Source organism: Propithecus coquereli, unplaced genomic scaffold (genome assembly GCF_000956105.1).
Source record: "Propithecus coquereli isolate 6110/MARCELLA unplaced genomic scaffold, Pcoq_1.0 Scaffold131, whole genome shotgun sequence".
NCBI classification, from domain to species: Eukaryota; Metazoa; Chordata; class Mammalia; order Primates; family Indriidae; genus Propithecus; species Propithecus coquereli.
This window is the reverse complement of record NW_012137303.1, coordinates 3015647-3035439: the sequence shown is the minus strand read 5'-3', so window position 1 is coordinate 3035439 and position 19793 is coordinate 3015647. Positions and strand designations below refer to the sequence as shown.

Here is a 19793-nt window from a genome sequence, read left to right as displayed (position 1 = left end):
AAAAACCAAAGGAACATTGATTTTGGTTAGTATTAATCCAAAAGTGTTAAGTCCTATTTTATGAATGTCGTTTTTTCCTACAGCTCTACAACTTGCATGTGTGTGTATACATATCTATTTATATATTTGGTTGTTTTTTTTGTTTTTTGTTTTTTGTTTTTGCAGTATTTGAAAGCTGTGATAACTCCAGAGTGTCTTCTGATATTAGATTATCGTAATTTAAATTTAGAGCAATGGCTGTTCCGGGAACTCCCTTCCCAGTTGTCTGGAGAGGGTCAACTTGTCACATACCCTTTACCCTTTGAGTTTAGAGCTATAGAAGCACTCTTGCAATATTGGGTAAGTCTGTTTTTATTTAGCTTCTTCACTTTATTCTGGTTTTGAAATGCTATTGAGTAGGAAAACAAGTTGGTAGTGTTTCAATGACATTTTCCCTGACCACATCCTTTCCCCTAAACAAAAACATCTCTAAGTATGCCAATATGGAGAAAGTACTTAATTTATACATTTTATGACCCAATCAAATAGAACTAGAGACTCTAGGTATACATACAGTCTCTTAAGGGTTATGTTGTGGCAGTCAATGAAGCACATGGCAAGTTGGCTATACTTCACACAGTTTTATAACTATATTGAGAAGTGATAATTCAAAAGACTGAACATCCTAAATATGATATAAATTAATACATAAACCAAAAAAATTATGAATGCAATCCATTTTATTCTCTAAACTATATACATTATAAAAGTGCTTTATATGTGATAAATGTATTAAATCATTCATCAAATCATTCTTTCATTTGTTCGTACAATCCTTTGTTTGAGGTAGGTAAATGATGATGCCTCTCTTTTAGGTCTAGATTGACATAGGAACCACACACAATTCTTCCAATGACTCCTACATTAAATTGATAGTGATTAGATGCCTGGGGATCCTGTTAGGCCCTAAAGAAGGATGGGTAACTGCTTTCCTGGACCCCACAAATCTTTCATTTTCTTTTCTTCCCATTATTAGTCAGGATAGCGCTGTTTAGGAACTGGCTGCATGCAAGAGTTGGTGCTAGGAGCCTACAAACCAGAGTGGGAGGGGAGGAGGGTGGAGAGGATATGAGGTGGGTGGGGGTTGCGTGATCCTGGTAAGTTTCTTTTTTGTCTGCCTTGCTCTGTTGAAGTAGATGGCTACCTTCTCTGCTCAGGTTAATGAGGCAACAGCACCAGCTAGTACCAGTCAATGAAATGGTGATTAGCGGGAGCCCAGTTGCTAAGCAGGGAAAAAGCAAAAGAGGGAAAGAAAAGACGTAAAGGATGGTCAGTGACAGGCTGCACAAGCTGGGTAAGCTTTCTGGAGCAGGAGCTCATGCTGTTAGGGGAAAGGCAAGGCCCTTAAAAAGGGAGCCAGGAAGGGAAGGAGAGGGGCTGGCCTAGCATGGTGTCCTGCTGAGAGATTGGCCATGGGGCGAATAGAGAGGGAGCTCAGGTTGTCTGCTGACTGGGATAGATGTTCTTCTTGCCATTAAATGGGGACCCAGGAAGATTTCCTTCTGAAAGAATACCATACATAAGCAAGGCCAGCCACCCCGCAAAAGGGAAGAAATAAGTTTTCCGCAAAAGGGAAGAAATAAGTATTCAAATGAAAGCTCCCCAAACCCACCTGAGGGACCATGATTTACCGTGAGTAGATATGCCTCACAAACGACCTGTGACCCTCAGCAGCTGCCCCATCTACTACCTGAGTCCACACCTTGCTAAGCAGAGGGTTTAGTGTGTCTCTTAGATACTGAAAAGATGTAGTCTGCCTCAGTTTGGCTGTCCAGTCTTCCTTTCCACCCAAGGACTTCTGAACCTGGAAGAATCTCCTCCATACAAGAAATACGTGATGTTGGCAGAGGCACCGTGACTCTGGACTTGCAATGCCCAAATTTAAAACATCATCCTCACAGTTATTGTGCCTCCGAGATAAACAGTATATGCTGGAATTTATATCATTAATTTTTCTGCTTACTTCAGTTAGTATTAAGCTGTTTGCCAACTCGTGTGGAAGTGTTTCACTATTTTAACTATTTATTTATAGCTATATCATTGCATACCTGCTAAATATCAAATCATGCTTTTGTTAACGAGAATAGTAAGTTTACTTCTGACTTTACAATGATTTGTTTTACTTTTTATTCCAAGTCATGTTTTAGTTTTCACACAAGAGCTTTGTTTGTATTAATAGGAATTTTGAACTATATTCTGTTTATAAAGAACATAGAGGTATTATGTAACCAAATGTAAAGTTTATATTTAACCATGGAATGGCAGATTTATTTTAATTAATGAATCCACGCATTCCTTTCATAATAAATGTCTGTAAGGGGAAGACTTTTATGAGGGTTAATTCCTTGTGAACTAAATCTGAGCCTAATGATGACATTATGCATGGTTCTTTGAACCCAGGAGATGTAGTTTTTGAACATGTGGAGTAGGCATTCTAGTATTGACCATGTTCTGAAATGTTACCAGCACGTCTAGCTATTACAGATTTCTATATTTAATCAGAGGGTTCACTGATTCTGAGTATTCTAAAAAGATTGTTTTAATTCTTATGAAAGGTCATGTTGTTATCTAGATCAGCACCCTTCAGGGGAAACTTAGCATTTTGCAGCCACTGATCCTTGAGACACTGGAAGCTTTAGTGGATCCCAAACACTCTTCTGTAGACAGAAGCAAACTGCACATCTTACTACAAAATGGCAAAAGGTAAATACTTATGGATGAGGTAGCAAGTTGGCAGTTAGAGACAAATATCTTAAAATTCTCTGTCTTAACAGTGAAATCTTTAGCATAAATTCAGACTTAAAATTAGTGTGATTATTGTTTTAAAAATACTAATTAATCTTGCTAATGGTAATGACGTTTTCTACTGTATGATTACACTAAGTGCCTTCATTGCCATATTTGATTTTAATTATTATTACAATTTTGTGTTTTATAACTTTTTAAAGTAGGAAAGTAGCCTACATGAGAGGTTGATCTAAAAAGGGCACATAATCTAATTTATTGAAAAGATAAGCCTTTTTTACATAAGTAATTTCATCCCATCCTTTCAGCAATACAGTTCAGTGGTTGATATGGTACTCATTTTGAAGGTGAGAAAACTGGTTTAAGTAACTTGCCTAAACTTATATAGCTAGTAAATGGCAGATCAAAATTTAAATCCACTTTTCTGTCCCTCGAAAGTCCATGTTGTTCTTTTTATTTAAAATCATAATGCATTCCAGAATTTAAGAAAAATATCTTAATTGTATGATAAGATACCCTAAAAAGACACTATTCTTATAGTGAAATGTTTTTATAAGTTTATGCTATTGATCATTTCTTTGTAACTGTTCTTACAGTTTATCAGAGTTAGAAACAGATATTAAAATTTTCAAAGAGTCAATTTTGGAGATCTTGGATGAAGAAGAGTTGCTAGAAGAGCTCTGTCTGTCAAAATGGAGTGACCCACAAGTCTTGTAAGTATATAGTCATGCTTTGTCATTTATTTTTTTATTTTTTTATTTTTTTTGAGACAGAGTCTCACTCTTTTGCCCGCGCTAGAGTGAGTGCCATGGCATCAGCCTAGCTCACAGCAACCTCAAACTCCTGGGCTCAAGCGATCCTACTGCCTCAGCCTCCCGAGTAGCTGGGACTACAGGCATGCACCACCATGCCCGGCTAATTTTTTGTATATATTTTTAGTTGTCTGATTAATTTCTTTCTATTTTTAGTAGAGACGGGGTCTCGCTCTTACTCAGGCTGGTCTCGAACTCCTGAGCTCAAACAATCCGCCCACCTCGGCCTCCCAGAGTGCTAGGATTACAGGCGTGAGCCACCACTTCCGGCCTGCTTTGTCATTTATTTCCTTAGGGTGAATCTTCTGTCTCTTCTTCCTCAGGATGATATGTCATAGAGAACATTTTTCTGGAATAGAGAATGTAGGCATTTTTCATCCTCAGATGTTTCACCTTTTCCCTGTGCAATATTGCATCTAATTCAATTTAATGAGGATATATTGCGTGCATGCTGCATACCCAACACTGTGCTGGAATGTGATGAATATAAAGATAAACAGACAATTACAATTCTTTATCTTCAAGAATAAGATAACCAAATTGGCACACACTCTACTGAAATAATGTATCTAAGGAGTAGAGTATGGGAGAGGGAGAGAAATTCACATGGGGGATGGGAAAGGTGGGGTGAATACAGATGGAAATATTTTGTTTTTCTTTGCAGAGCAGTATCAGAAGTTAATACATCTTTGTAATGAGTATAGTTTCCACAGTCTGTACAGATTTTTTTTAAAGCAATTTGAAAAATTGGTTCTTTATATTCTAATAAGGAAATATTTAGGTAGATAACAGACACATATAGTAGCAGAAGCTCTTGTTCACTTTGCTTTAGCCAATCTGTCTCTAATATGCTTCACGATACAAGTACCTTTTACATGGTACTTCCTTCCCCTTTCTCTTCCTCCTTGGTAGGGTGGGGAGTATAAAGGGGAACAAAATAACTGTAGACATCATTCAAAAACATTTTTCTTCATATATAGAAATGCCACATACACACCTTGGAAAGGAAATGCTCTTCATGTCAATTTTTAATTTTTGGTGTTGCTTTACCTGATGGTGGTTTGGGATTTGCACTAATCATCAGTATTCACACATCTGGATTTTCCTATAACTAGTAGCACATATTTGCATGAGAGTCTCTTGGATTGGCGCCATGGGATACAGTGAAGCTAACTAGTCTCTATCGTCTAGTTATCTGTATAGTGTATTCAGGATCAGTTGACATTGCTACTTGTAGATTGGCCTCAGTCACAACAATAGAAAAGACAAGGGCTAGCTTTTCCACTGGTGGCTGAATATTATATACTAATTTAGGAAGTTTTTGGTACTAAATATATGATGCACACACTGAGGACATGTTAATTATGTTAACTCTTTCAACTGAAGTGAAAAGAGCAGTACTGGGATTGACCATGCAGAAGAGATGGAGTTGCTGTTGGAAAACTACTACCGATTGGCCGAAGATCTTTCCAATGCAGCTCGGGAGCTTAGGGTACTGATTGATGATTCACAAAGTATTATTTTCATCAATCTGGACAGGTAAGAAAGCATTATATAAAATAATAAGTATTTTCTTTATAAAATAATGAAGCTTTTAAGGAATGACATTTCGGAAGGAATTATACCATCATTATCTATAACTACGACATGAAAGTGTGTGGGTTTTTCTATTTTTGGAAGAGATAGGTGTACATTGTGTAATCCATGTGGTCTTTAATAGACGATTTAGTGAATTTGCTGTATATGGTATAGTTAGTGGGCCCTTTTGATCCAAGTATGTGGTTCTTTTCAGCCACCGTAATGTGATGATGAGGTTGAACCTACAGCTGACCATGGGAACCTTTTCTCTTTCGCTCTTTGGACTAATGGGAGTTGCTTTTGGAATGAATTTGGAATCTTCTCTTGAAGAGGTGAGAATGTATTACTTTACTAACTTAGGGGTTATTTTTTAATGTTTTGAAGATTAATTTTTAATGGTTTTAAAAAATAAAAAGTCTAATAACCTGTATACTCTCACAGCAAAATAAGCTATGTAACTCACAATTCAGGCAGTATTGTTGGACCGTGTTATAACATAGATATAAATATAGCCTAGTTACTTTGTTTTGCAAAACACATCTACAAATGGGAAAGGTTTAATAAAACAGTGTCACACTATGAGGCAGTGTTAATGAGGGGTTTTTATTTTTTAATTCTTACTTGTCTAGCCATGTACCTGGCAGTTTGCATACTTTATTTGGCTCAATTATTGCAACTCTGTGAAAATAGATGTATCGTCCCTACTTTGTGGATGAGAAAACTGAGGTGCAGAAAATTTAAGTAACTTGCTCTCATGCACAAAGCTAGAAAGTAACAGGGTATGAACCCAAAGACTTGTACTTTCACTTTGCACTACTGCCTTTCCATATTAATATAACACTGAGCTCCCAGAGTTTCTCATATCACCGTAGCCTTGTGGTACAGTTGTCTCTCAGTATCCAAGGGGGATTGGATTGATTCCAGGATCCCAGCAGATACCAAAATCCTTGTGGATGTTCAAGATACGAAATGGAGTAGTACAGGTGGCCCTCCATATCCGCAGATGCAGAACCCACTGATACGGAGGGCTGACTGACTGTATTCTCAGAGAGTATCTTATTGTAAGATTTCTAGAAATGAAACTGAGCGTGCATTTGGCATGCTCTGGCACTGGACTCTGTGTCCTAATTATGTTAACAGGTCTACTTTCTGATTGTCACCCATATCATCTCTCATCGGGACCACTATGAGCTTTTAAAAAGTGGTCTTTAAAATATGTAAACCTGATTATTATGTCACTCTTCTGCATACAACTATTAAGTGGCTTTTAATTAGCCTTAAGAATCCAAACTCCTTGGCCTGTGCAGCTTTTCCTGGCCTACTGCTCCTGCATGTCCATCTGGTCCACAGCCGCGCTTGTCATTTGCTCCCTCAGTGTTCCTTCTCAGACACGCTGCCTCCATGCCTGCCTCCTCTGCTTCCCCCCACTTTTTTGCCAACTTAACTCCTACTTATCTTAGGTCTCAACTTAGGGGTCCCTTCACTAGAACCCCCAACTTGGCCAAGTAAAATTACTCCCTTCTTTGTATTATATGTATCAAATAATCTTATACTTCCCATCTGCCACATTCCTCAAAGTTCAATTACTTGTTCAAAGTCTGCAAAAGATCATAAGGTCCTGAGGCAAAGACAGTATTAATCATTTTTAATGCTCTTTAGGGTAAAATGTAAATGAAAAATGCAATACATTTGTTATTCATCTCCCAAATGTTTTTTAGTGCCTGTTATATATCAAGCACTGCTTTAGTCCCTGCCCTTGTGGAGGTTACATTATAGTGGAGGGGGGAGATAATAAACAGATACAGTATGTTAAGTGATAAGTACCACAAAGAAAAATAAAGCCAGGTAAGGAGATTGACAATGTTAGGTGATGGGACAGGTGGCCTTTTAGGCATGGGGCAGTCAAGGAAGGTGGTTCTAAGGAGGTGACATCTGGGTAGAGAAACTTGAATGAAAAGAGAAGGTAGGGAGATCTAGGGGAAGGTGTTCCAAGTGGAGGGAACCACAGAACCACAGATATGGAAACTGATCAGGAATGATCTGAGCTTGTTCGTGGAACAGCAAGAAGGCCAGAGTGATTAGAAGAGAATGGGTCAGGTGGAATGGTAGAAAAAGAGGTTACAAAGACAAGTATGAAATGGTATCAATTGTGTAGAGCATGGTAAGGGTTTGGATTTAGTTTAAGTGTGATACGAATCCATTGGAGGTTTGAGTCTGAATTTAGACCATTGGCAAGTTCAGAAGTAACCAGAGTGTATCTTGTGCAATATAGTCCAACCCTTGACATTCTCAAAAGATAAATCCAAAGACCTTTACAAATTACCCAAATGTGACTACAGGACTTTTTGTACAAGTTCCTGTCTTTCTTCCAAATCATTTTTATGAATCATTTTTATGTACAATCTACAAGCTAACCCCATTTTATACTTAATCTAGTATTTTTCTCTTAATTGCCTATTTTTCCCAAAAAAAAGGCAGGGATAGATTTTTTTTTTAATTCCTTTCTGCTAGTTTCAATATGTGTAATCCTAGGCACAGAGCAACCCATTTGTAATGAGGTACGAGTGGTTGGTAGTGAGCTAGGCTTGCTTAGTAGCTGAGTGAACAAGATTCAGATCAGTGGCTCATCCGAATTACAAATGACACATCTTCAGGTGTCCTGAAGAATAATTAAAACTTTCATTAAATCCATGGATGTCAAATGTCTTTATTCTCATGTAGTTATTAATATTTACAATGGTGAGTCTAAGGAAAAATATTAAATTTGTTATTTTAAGATAACTTCAGACTTGTAGAAAGGTTCCAGAAATAGTCAAAGAATCCCACGTAGCCTTTAACCAGATTCTTCAAACATCAACATTTTGTCACATTCGCTTTATCTTCTATGTAGATACACTTTATTTTCTAAAGTATTTGAGAGTAAGAGCAAATGTCACGTGCCTTTACCCTGACATGTTTTAGTACGTATTTCCTAAAAACATGGGCATTCTCTTATGTAACTATAGTGCAGTTATCAAAATCAAGAAACTATCATTGAAACACTATTTTCCAATCTATAGACTCTGTTCAGATTCTGCCACTTGTCCCAGTAGTGCTGTTTATGATAAAGAAAATCTTAGATCACGTGTTGCATATAGTTGTCATGTCTCCTCGGTCTCTTTCATCTAGGGCAGTTCTTTAACCTTTGCCTTTCAAGGCCTTGACGTGCACAAAGAATACAGGTCAGTTTTTTGACCCCCAATAATGTTCACTGTTAGGTTCTAGGTATGCATTTTGTCAGCATGTTCTTTACAGTGAATCCCATCAGGAGACACATGGCGTCCATTTGTCCTTTTACTGGCAATACTGCCCTTGGTTGTATTTGGCTAACGTTTTGTCTTCCAATTTTCTCCCCTGTAAAGTTACTCTTTTTCTGTTTGGAATTAAGTATCTTATAGGGAGATACTTTGAGACTATGTAAAAATCCTGTTATTAATCAAATTTGTACTCTCTAGTTTAAGTGATCCAAAATTAATTCATGCTCGAATCAAATATTACTATGATGGTTACCAAATGGTGATTTTCTAATTCCATCACATCTACCTTTATTGGTTGACATTGTATTGTAAAGTAGAGTGTTCCCTTTTCTCCTACTTATTCATTTATATCAGTATGGATTCATGGAGTCTTGTTTTAGTGAGTTATAATCTATTACTACTATTATTTTGATGCTCAAATTATCCCTTTCACACTAGCTTCTGGGTACTTTTCCTATGTCCCCATCAGCTTTTAGTGCTTTTGTAGCCTTTGGCCCATCCAGATATTCCAGGCTAGACAAACTATTTCTAGGTGATGTAGATAAACGGGGGTGATACAGGGTCCCAAGAGTGAAAGAAGTTAAACACTAGACAAGGCGCATACCCTCAGTACTGAAGGGCATATCCATAGCAGAGGGAGCATTAAATTTCTGGCTCTCGAAGCTTGTCCCTTTCCTGGATTTCTTAGAGCTGTGGTCCCTACCCCTGGGCCGTGGCCTGGTACTTGTCCATGGCCTGTTAGGAAAGGGGCTGCCCATCACTGCCTGAGCTCCGCATCACCCTGCTGTACCCACCCACAACACCCCACCCCATCCTGGTCCGTGGGAAAATTGTCTTCCATGAAACCGGTCCCTGGTGCTAAAAAGGTCAGGGACTGCTTGTCCTAGAGGTCTCACACTGTGTGCTGTATATATTTAATTGCACATGATATTTTAAGCTTGGTTTGCCTCTGACTTAGCTTACCTCTCAATTTTATCACATTTGACCTTCCCAGACTTTTGATTTGTAGGGAGCTACATAACCTATCTAAAGTGAAGAACAACAATAACCTTGTATGTCAAATCGTATTTTTAAAAATATTTTTTCTTTTTTTAATAGCTCTTAGGTAGCTAACAAATCCTATTTAAATAGAATTTTTACTTAATTAGGGTCCTATTTTGGATAACTGGAAATGTGTTCACCATCCAAAAATAACTTATGTTAACACTTACTTTCCTAATTTCTTATGTCTAACATCTAACTTTATTTTTAAAAGGCAAATTTCTGCTCAATAAATGACATGAATTTACATCAGTGATAGCTGATCGATTGTGTAACAGGCTATCTTGGGGGAAGTGAGCTCTCAATCACTGGAGCTAACCAGTCCATGTATGATAACCAACTAATGGCATAGCTATAGGTCAGATTCCTTTTCTGTGAGAGATTAAATTTAAATTCTATAATTCTGTGCAATAATGCATTTAACAGAAACACTGCATTGCAAAAGATTACCATTCTGAAAATGATGGTCAGGAAAAATGTTTACTGTAAGTCTAAGGTTCCCAAACTTTCTTGGTTCATGATGCCCTTAGTGACTTAGTAATTTTTTCACAGTATCCCTAGGCCAAAAGTTTCTGTTATTATGTTACACATTCTTTTGTTGTTTCCCTTGAAGATTTAAAATATTTTGGGGTGCTGTGGTGTCCAGGCACACCTCAACTCACCATCTAGGAGCTGTGGCTACAAGCAAAGACCTTAAATTTTGTGTCCTCTATGAGTATGACTATTAAAATTTATATGCATATAAACAAAGATTGGAAGGAAACACAGAGTAAAAGCAGTTATGTTTGGCTTTCAGATGATTAAAAAATTTTTAATACTTTTAAAATCATGTTTTCCTTCTGATTTATTGTCTGACTGTTGGTCTCTGGGTGCTGTTGAGGCAGGCACCTGTTCTTAGTTCCTTTCTATGGAAAAGAGCTGTACGAATAATGTAAGGCTTCTTTTGAACTCTGGGGCAGTAACAGTTCAGGAAATTTTATCTCTAAGGAGCCTAGCCTTTTGTGATTGCAGTTAACTCTGTGTTCTCTTATAGGACCATAGAGTGTTTTGGCTGATTACGGGAATTATGTTCATGGGAAGTGGACTCATCTGGAGACGCTTGCTTTCATTCCTTGGACGACAGCTAGAAGCTCCGCGGCCTCCCGTGGTAAGAAGGATGTGGCTCACAGCAGCATTGCAGAAGGGTCATAATCATGGGCTCTAAAGTCAGACAGCCTAGGCTCCAGTTGTCACAGGCTCTGTGACCTTTTACAAGTTGGTTAATTTCTCTAAACTTCCCTCAGTTTCCCCATCTGTCAATTAAGTCAGTACTACCTGCTGGATAGGGTTATTGGGAGAATTAAATGAGAAATATGTGTAAAGCTCTTATTAGCACAGTGCTAGTAAGTTAATATACTTCTAACAATAAGTTAGAAATATGATTTGTGTAGAACATTCTGACAAACATTATACATTTAAACAGATGTTAGTAATTCTGGTGCAAGGCTTTGTCATAACCAAATTAAAATGTAAGAAACATTTATATAGTGTTCTCATGAGAAAAGATACAAAGTTTACCTCCTGTTTCTTCTCGAAGACACCCCTGGAATAAGTATTTAATACACTGATACTGCTTATAGTCCTCCATTAAGTAGTTACGTAAGATGTCATTTTACTCTAGCTTTTCTTTTAAGAAAGATGGAAGGCCGGGCGCGGTGGCTCACGCTTGTAATCCTAGCACTCTGGGAGGCCGAGGCGGGTGGATCACTCAAGGTCAGGAGTTCGAGACTAGCCTGAGCAAGAGTGAGACCCCGTCTCTACTGAAAAATAGAAAGAAATGATCTGGACAACTAAAAATATATATATATAGAAAAAAGTAGCCGGGCATGGTGGTGCATGCCTGTAGTCCCAGCTACTGGGGAGGCTGAGGCAGGAGGATTGCTTGAGCCCAGGAGCTTGAGGTTGCTGGGAGCTAGGCTGACGCCACGGCACTCTAGCCCAGGCAACAAAGCGAGACTCTGTCTCAAAAAAAAAAAAAAAAAAGAAAGAAGCAAACTAAAATTAATTTTCCTGCTTTATTTAGATGGCCTCTTTACCTAAAAAGACCCTTCTGGGAGATAGAAGCATGGAATTGAAAAACAGCCTTAGACCAGATGGACTTGGATCAAGCAGGAGTATCCTAACAAACCGTTAGCAGCGACCCAGTGGATACTGAATATTTTTTATGGTTGTCACAGGAAACTTCCAATACTCTTTCATTATTTTCTTTTATAAAGTTAGACACTTGAAAAAAATCACTGATATTTAAATTATAATGTCTGATGACAGAAATACTATGGCATCATGATTGCATTTCTAGAATTCTGAGTTAAAGCAACAAAGTGCTTGCTTTGTAAAAGGCCAAAATTCTATTTCCTACAAACTTTAATTGTTTTTATAGACATGATGTAAGGCATGGAGAGATTAATTTAACACAAGAACGGATTGTCGTATAGATTTTATTTACACATATCAAGAAAAGTGCAGTTTTATGCTGAATGAAGCCTAAGAACTTGATACATAGGTAGCCATAGTTCTTTGTTAGTACAGGGAATCCATGTGAATTTCCTGATCTCAGGTGACTGAAAACCTAGCATTATATGTACATGTATTGACCTTAAAACAAACTCTGGAAGTTTGTGCTTTAAAAATCAGTCCTTGACATAACCTTGTATTTTTGTATTTGCCCCCTTTTATATATTAGGTGAATAAAAAGAAAAGATAATTTAATATCAGCATTATATGAATTCCAATTCGTCAAGATTTTACTTTAACTGCTGAAACTTTTTTCTTTTCTTGGCTATAATTAGAGCCTTTGGAAATAAAGTAGAAAGGAAGTATTTCCATTTGGTTACTGTTTTATAGCTGCTTTGTTCATCTGCTGATTTTCAGTGCAGATTTTGAGACCACACCCTCCAAAAAAGGAAAATGTATATTGCTTAGGTAATCTATATACTATACTTCAAAAATTGACAGATGGGCTTCCTAAAACAAGAGGGTAGATAAATGTTAGAACTGTGATACTTTTTTGTTTTCACAATCAGATTTGTGTAATTATGTGAAAGCTGCTATCTTAACGTCTTACATACCTTTTTAATGTTTTCTGGAGGTTCAGTATGGTTATGCGCCAAGATGTTACAGTTAACTTGCCACCCAAACTAGCATGCATGGAAGATTCCAGAGCGCCCAGAGCAGCTCTTGCACTACAAGTGTAGTGGTAATGAAAGAATATGCCTACCCTGATGTTGAGGATACCCAATTACCTTAATGTGATGCTGTATGAGGAAGTTAAGGGGTTCATTTTCCAGGTGGTTTGGTGATAGGAATAATAATGTTATTCCAGTAGCTGATCTGAAAGCAATCACATGAAGTTAAAAGTAAAGTTTTCCCCACTCCTGGGTGTGGTTATGAGAAGCCACTGGTGGGAAGCTGGAGAACAGACTGGCATGAAACTAACTGGGCTAAACTTGGAGCACAGAGCGGCCCCTGTGCACCGCACGGTGAATCAGGAACGTGCCCTGTGATTTGGTTGTTGGAATGTAAATATACAGCACTGTTGAGCATTATGAATCTCTGATAATACTTAGATTTCTCAGGACACTCTTTGGCACACCTCAGAATATTCTGCTGCTATTTATGGTCTTCTGTTATCACTGTAATAAAGGTAATAAATACTCCTTAACTGTGACATATAAGGAATTAGAATCCCAGAAGGCAAAATTTGATAACTAAAGCTCAGGCATAGAATAGAACTTTGGTCATTTTTTCTTGTAGTGTCACTGACTTAGTTTATGAGCTTGGGTAAAATAATTTTTTTGAAAAATCATGTCATGTCTATTAATAAAAGGGAAAATGATGTAACTACCTCATAAGTCTGATAATGGGAATTAACTAGTGGTTTACAAAATTCTTAGATCACGTATGATTTCAAAATGTCAGCTCTGCTTTTAAGATTGCAGGATGCTTCTGACATTAAAGTTATCATAAATAAAACAGTCTATTCCAAAAAAATATGAAGTTCATTGGTTTTAAATCTTGAACTAAAATAATAGACTGAGCACATTAACTACTATTTCAAAGTAAGGTGATAAAATACCAAACAGTGGGTTATGTGAGTAAGTAAACATACATATCCCCCCCGTTGAACATGTCAGGTATGACAGACTATCTTTGTCTTTAGAAGGCCTGTAAGAAATGTGGGCAGAAGAAATGTCATTTTAGGATGCTATTAACACTAAGCTTTATTCTTGATAAACATAGACTGTGATAAATAGCCACTAGTAAATTTTATATTAAGAAACTATTTTAGTGAGTTATTCCAAGAGTTGTACACAGCTTTATTTTTTGGAATTGAAATATTAAATTTACACTTTGAATTTAGGATTCACTTTCATTACTTTAGTAATGCAGAAGTGATCTAATGGATGGTGCATGGAATAGGGACTCCAGAGATCTGAGTTTTGTTCTCAAGCTATCTTCAAGTCATTCTAGTCTCTTAGGCCTGTGATACAAAGGCATAAAACAACTGTGATTTTGAAACCTTGAAGAAAGTTGTTACATATACAGATAGACAGAAAATGCAAGGATGTAAATGTTTTCTGATAATCTTGAAATAAAGATAAATTTGAGTTAAAGTTATGCTCAGATTTGTGTTAATGCGAAATTAAACCCCTGCAAGGTGTTCCCATTTTAGTTGTTAAGCATTTCAGAATCAATGCTTAGAACTATATAGTTAATACTTAGAATGAAAATTTAGTCCACCTATTGGGATAATACGTTAGATTGTCAAATGCTAATTTTTTAATTTGTGTGTCAGGTTTTTACGTATTTGCTATATAGGTTGACCTTTATCAGTAGGCGTATGATTTACGTTTTTGACAATGGGGTTAGTATTGCTAAATAGCCTATAAACTTGAAAATTTGCCTTCAGCTTTATAGGTTTGAAGTTTAACCTTCTCTGCCTGGTGCTCGCTATCCAGGATGTTCAGGCTTTTAGAAAAATATAAATCTTGAGGTAAATAATGATCATGTTTAAACACAGGCCGTATCATTTAGTAAAGCATTAAAACATGGACTTTATATGGTAATGGCGATATGAAAGTATGCGTCCGTCTGATGAAAAGATCCAGTACTGAGAAAAACATACCTTTACTAAAATGCAGCGTCACGTATCGTCAGTTTGTTCTCCACTTCTCAACTCATAACTGAATACAGCTGAGTAATTTGATCCCTTAAAAATAACCTTCTTTTTAATTAAAAATAATTCTTCATATAAGTTGAACTGCCAGTAATTATTACCCAAGTGAAACCAGTGTTGCTATGTGCTTTTTGCTATGCCATAGGGTACCATGCAGCTAGCATACATACCTCTTTAAGAAAAGAGTCTGTCTAGGGATATGCCTGTTTATGTTATTTTCCTGTATATACACACCTTATGCTCACATCTTAGCCACAGTTTCTAATTTAACTTTCTACTCTTCAGCTTGATTCCTCTTCTTGTCTCCTTTTCTCCAGTCTCTACTCTGCCTCTAGAGAATCTGAGAAAGCTTGTTATTTTCTCCTGTTTTTAGTATCATTTTACTAGTGTTGGAGGAAAAAGGTTCTTCCCTGATACATGATAAACTAGTTACTCTTTACAGATAATGACTGCAAATTTTTAGTGATGCTGAAACCCTGTGGTACGTTCATTTCCCTTAAATGTGCCACACTGCGTACTGGTAGAGGAAATCTACCCACTAAAAATAGCCCAGGATCAAGTGAAGCCAAAGCCTGCTTCCTGCTGTTGGTCCCTCCCTTAGTTTGTCCCTTACAGTAGCCTTTGGCTCAGGCCAGATCTCTCCTTTCTGCTCAAGTTCTGTTGGCACAACTTGGGGCAAACAAATGCAACAAAGGCCCCTCATGAGATTACTTAAAACTAGTGGGGGAGTCGCTAGGTTCATCAACTATTACAGCAGCTGTCTCTACAAAAGCATTTGAGGGCATAGGTGATAAAGTTTTAGTTTTTATATTTGTCCTTCACTATATAAAACATTGGAAAAGTAATAATCCTCATTAAGAGAGGACTACATCAGAAGTGATTAGGGAGTGTGAGGTTATCCCTCACTCCCATACTTTTCTCCTCTGTACTGTTAGTGCGTGTCTCTACTCCCAAGAGCCCCACCTCTTTTCAGGATGTACCATAGCTCCACTGGATGTGCCATTTTGTTCACCAGAATGCTCATCCTGGAGATGACCCAACACACAACAGGGAGAGGCAGAGTGGGAAAATGGAGTGAAATCTTTAATCTGAGCCGAGGCTATAGATGTGAAGTGCCCCAGATAGTCGGGCTCCCAAAGAACTCCTTCCAGCAGCAACAACAACTTGGTTCTGTAGGGGACACAATACAGACAGAGTCACTTGCAACATCTGTTAAGTTCCTACTATAGTCCAGGCATTGCGCTGTGCTCTGGAAATGTAAAGATGAATAAAACATTGGCCAAATCCCATGGCTTGGACTTAAATGTTTCTTGACCTTTGTTTGTATACCACTTTCGCAGATCTGTAGGTTCTAAAAAGCACAGCTGAGGAGTTCACCCCCAATACCTTCTCTGGCACGTAAAGAATAAAGGGAAAGTACCTTACTGTGTGCTTATTCCAGAATTCTAGTTGGGGTACAATGCAAACGACATATCTGGAATAAGAAGGACTTCCCCAGGGGCCACCTTTGCCAGTGTACTTACACCACCTCATACCATCCTGCTGCTTGAAACATTTTAGGACCCAACTTTCAGAATTGCCTTCAAAACCTGCTACAAGTTCTTAAACATTTTCAATGGTGGCAAATCTTTATACTTCAAGGTTGGATTTGATTGTCGAAACTGCCAAAAATTATTCTGAACTAACAAGATTAGCAAATGAGGTATGGGTGGTCAAACTGCCTGATGGTGTTTTGGTAAGAGCAGGTATGACAGTTTCTCACTGATTTTATTTTGAAAACTACTGATGAGATCCAGAAATAATAATAATACTAATGGCTAAAATGTATTGAGCTTTTACCATGTGTTAGATCCTATGCTTAGCCTTTTGCTAGTATTCTCTCTTAATACCCAGTGTCAGTTAAAAGGAAAAATCTAAACTTAAGAAAAATAAACCAAATAGTAATTTCTTCTCCCTGTCATTTCTGGAATTACTCATTTACTAAATTTGCCTGCACTTTGGCTATGAACTAAGTCTTCTCTCCATTTCCTGGTCAAATTATGCCCATTTCTAAAATCCTATCTTCCCTTGTTTCTTGCCCTCTCTCTGCCTAGTGAGAGTCTAATCATCTTTCCAGATGCAGCGTGGAGCCCTTGAGCGCTGCACAGCCTTCCCTGATCCTCCAGCATAGACTTCCACTGCAGTTGCTGCCTGACTGCCTTTGGCTCTTGGACCTATGTTGACCTGGATGGTCTTGTGGACGTGTTTTATTTTCCCACCTAGACAATAGGCACCTAGGGGCCACGACCATGTCTCAGGTTTCCTTGTCTAACTCTCTGGTGCTCAGTATCACTCTGCTCATGACACACTCATTAGTTGCTGCTCTGCTGAGGCTCACAAGTGACAGAAGGCAGTCCCATGAGAGGTTTCAGACATATGGAGACAGTGACAGCACTACTTAAGTAAATGCTGATTTTAGAGGATACACTCTAAAATCTACGAAGGCTTCCCCAGCCCTTCATCCCACAGTTAATACTTATTGTTCACGCTATTTAGCATTCAGTCCCATACTGATTTGCATTTAACTTTCCACGTGTATAAATCTTACTTCTCAAGAAAAAAGGACTTTGCCTTCTCTTTGTTTATATCTCTCAAGGCCTAGAATAGTTCTGTACCATGTCATGTCCTAAAATGAATGAATAAATGGAATCAGCGGTTTAGAGGTATATTTTAAAGTAGAACTCTTTAATCTGCTGTATCTATTAAAATTTAAAATGTGTACACTCTTTGATCTAGCAGTCCCACTTCTAAGATTCTCACCTGCAGGGAGAGCACAATCATATAATGATGTAGGTGCAAGAATGCACACTACAGCATTGTCTGTAATAGTAAAAAAAAAAAAAATGGAAATATCCTAAATGTCTATGAGAGTGTGAACTAAAGAAATAAAATATGATGCATCCAGACAATAAAACACTATGCAGCCATTAAAAAGAATCAGGTAACTCTGTATGTACTTGTCTGGGAGGAGGCAAAATATAGTACATAAAAATGAAACAATGACTAGAAGTATGTGTGAGTGTGTCATATAAAAACTCTGAAAGTTTTAAAACACAACAAACTAGTAAAAATGGTTATCCTATCAGGCAAGGGTTGGCAAACATTTTCTGTGACAGGCCAGAAAATAAAAATTGCAGGCTTTGTGAGACATCTGTCTCTGAAGCAACCGATCAATTCTGCTGTTGTAGTATCATAGCAGCCATAGATAGCACATTTTCAATAAAACTTTATGGACACTGAAATTTAAATGTCATATAAATTTCATATGTCACAAAATATTGTTTTGATTTTTTTTTCAACCATTTAAACATGTAATGACCATTTTTAGTTCATGACCATACAAAAACAGGTGTCAGAGTGGAGCCGGCCTGTGGACTGTAGTTTGCCAATCCCTGCTGTAGAGGATAAATAAATCGGGAGTAAGGGGGGGGGGAATCTTTTTACCCCCAAAAAGTGATGGGATTATGTGTGAATGTTATTTTGTGTGTTCCTCTCTTTTTCAAATAAAAATAAAATCTAAAATGAAAAAGTGAGGTCACCAAATCCCAGCCTTAGAACAAACAGACATTAAAGTAAGTGCAGTCCTTGTGCTCACCTTTTCCTTGGACCTCACGGTGACCACAGAGCTCCCAAACCTTGAGCTCGCCTGTAAGACAGACTCTGTTAATGAGCTTTTGAGAGCATACCATGATATTTTACTAGTTTAAAATAAGGAGAAAGGGCATTTTTTGTAGTTTTTCTTTCTTCAGTCCTTCAGGAGAAATACTTACTTCTGGAGAAATCAATACGTATTCAGCCTAAAAGAAAAAATGAGGGAGAAAAGGAGACTATGTTATTACTGTTTATGTGGTTTTTGTAAACCAATTTTAATTACATCTTTACATTCATATTTCTACATTTCTTGATTAACCTTACAAATTTGCATGCCCTTTGACCCCAGAAATTCTTATAGGAATATAGCTCAGAAAAATAATCAGATGTATACAAATGTTTATGTGAATATTTACCACATCATTATAACATTGAAAATTGGAAATGGCCTAAGTGATCAAAAACAATTACTTAAATAGTGGGTAAATAAACTATAGTTTATGTATAGATAAAATACTAGGCAGCCAGTAAATATCATATTGTATAAGAATATCAACATAAAAAATGTTCTTGATGTATCAGTAGATAAAAAAGGTCAGGTTACAAAATTGTATACAAAATCATGAATATAATCACAATTATTAATAAAAATATACAAACACATAATGTAATAGTTAAGAGTAGGCTGGCTGGGCACAGTGGCTCACACCTGTAATCCTAGCACTCTGGGAGGCTGAGGCAGGAAGATCTCTTGAGCTCAGAGTTCAAGACCAGCCTGATCCCTGAACAAGAGCAAGATCCCATCTCTATAAAAAATAGAAAAGTTAGCCAGGCATGGTAGTGTGCGCCTGTAGTCCCAGCTACTCGGGAGGCTGAGGCAGGAGGATCGCTTAAGCCCAGGAGTTTGAGGTTCCTATGAGCTAGGCTAATGCCATGGCACTCTTGCCCAGGCAACTGAGCATGACTCTGTCTCAAAAAAAATAAATAAATAAATAGGCTTTAGGCTGGGGGTGAGCAGTGGCTCACACCTGTAATCCCAGCACTTTGGGAGGCTGAGGCTAAAGGCCCACTTGAGTCTGGGTGTTCGAGATTGCAGTGAGCTATAATCCCATGACTGTACTCCAGCCTGGGCGACAGAGCTAGATCCTGTCTTTAAAATGAATGGGTGAATGAATAAATAAAGTAGGCTTTAGAATCAGATCTTTGTTCAAATCCCTGTTTTGCCACTTCCTAACAGAATGACCTTGAATAAACTTCCTCTCTGACTTCACTTTATCTGTAAATGGGCATAATACCAACTTCATAGCTTTGATGTGGATTACATTATATATATAGTGCTTAGCATGTGCATAGTAAATGCACAATAAATGGTAGTGATAAGATTCATAGAAAAAATACTAGAAGGATCCACTCTAAAGGTTAATACGCATTAGCTCT

General features: G+C 37.6%; 2 protein-coding genes across 2 annotated transcripts in view; one reads left to right on the top strand and one right to left on the bottom strand.

Moving 5' to 3' along the window:
- MRS2 (MRS2 magnesium transporter) overlaps positions 1-12263 on the top strand; it is a 25673-nt gene extending 13410 nt beyond the window's left edge. Inside the window, exons 5-11 of the mRNA XM_012638676.1 lie at positions 166-339; positions 2612-2742; positions 3381-3497; positions 4983-5135; positions 5389-5506; positions 10545-10658; positions 11574-12263. Coding sequence (XP_012494130.1) covers positions 166-339; positions 2612-2742; positions 3381-3497; positions 4983-5135; positions 5389-5506; positions 10545-10658; positions 11574-11684 — 918 coding nt within the window. The 3' untranslated portion in view covers positions 11685-12263. The remainder of the gene's footprint in view (positions 1-165; positions 340-2611; positions 2743-3380; positions 3498-4982; positions 5136-5388; positions 5507-10544; positions 10659-11573) is intronic.
- Positions 12264-15593: 3330 nt separating this feature from the next.
- Positions 15594-19793, bottom strand: part of GPLD1 (glycosylphosphatidylinositol specific phospholipase D1) — a 55113-nt gene continuing 50913 nt past the window's right edge. The window contains exons 24-26 of the mRNA XM_012638565.1: positions 18536-18562; positions 18361-18411; positions 15594-15896 (exon numbers count right to left, since the gene is read on the bottom strand). Of these exons, the coding sequence (XP_012494019.1) occupies positions 15810-15896; positions 18361-18411; positions 18536-18562 (165 nt within the window). The 3' untranslated portion in view covers positions 15594-15809. The remainder of the gene's footprint in view (positions 15897-18360; positions 18412-18535; positions 18563-19793) is intronic.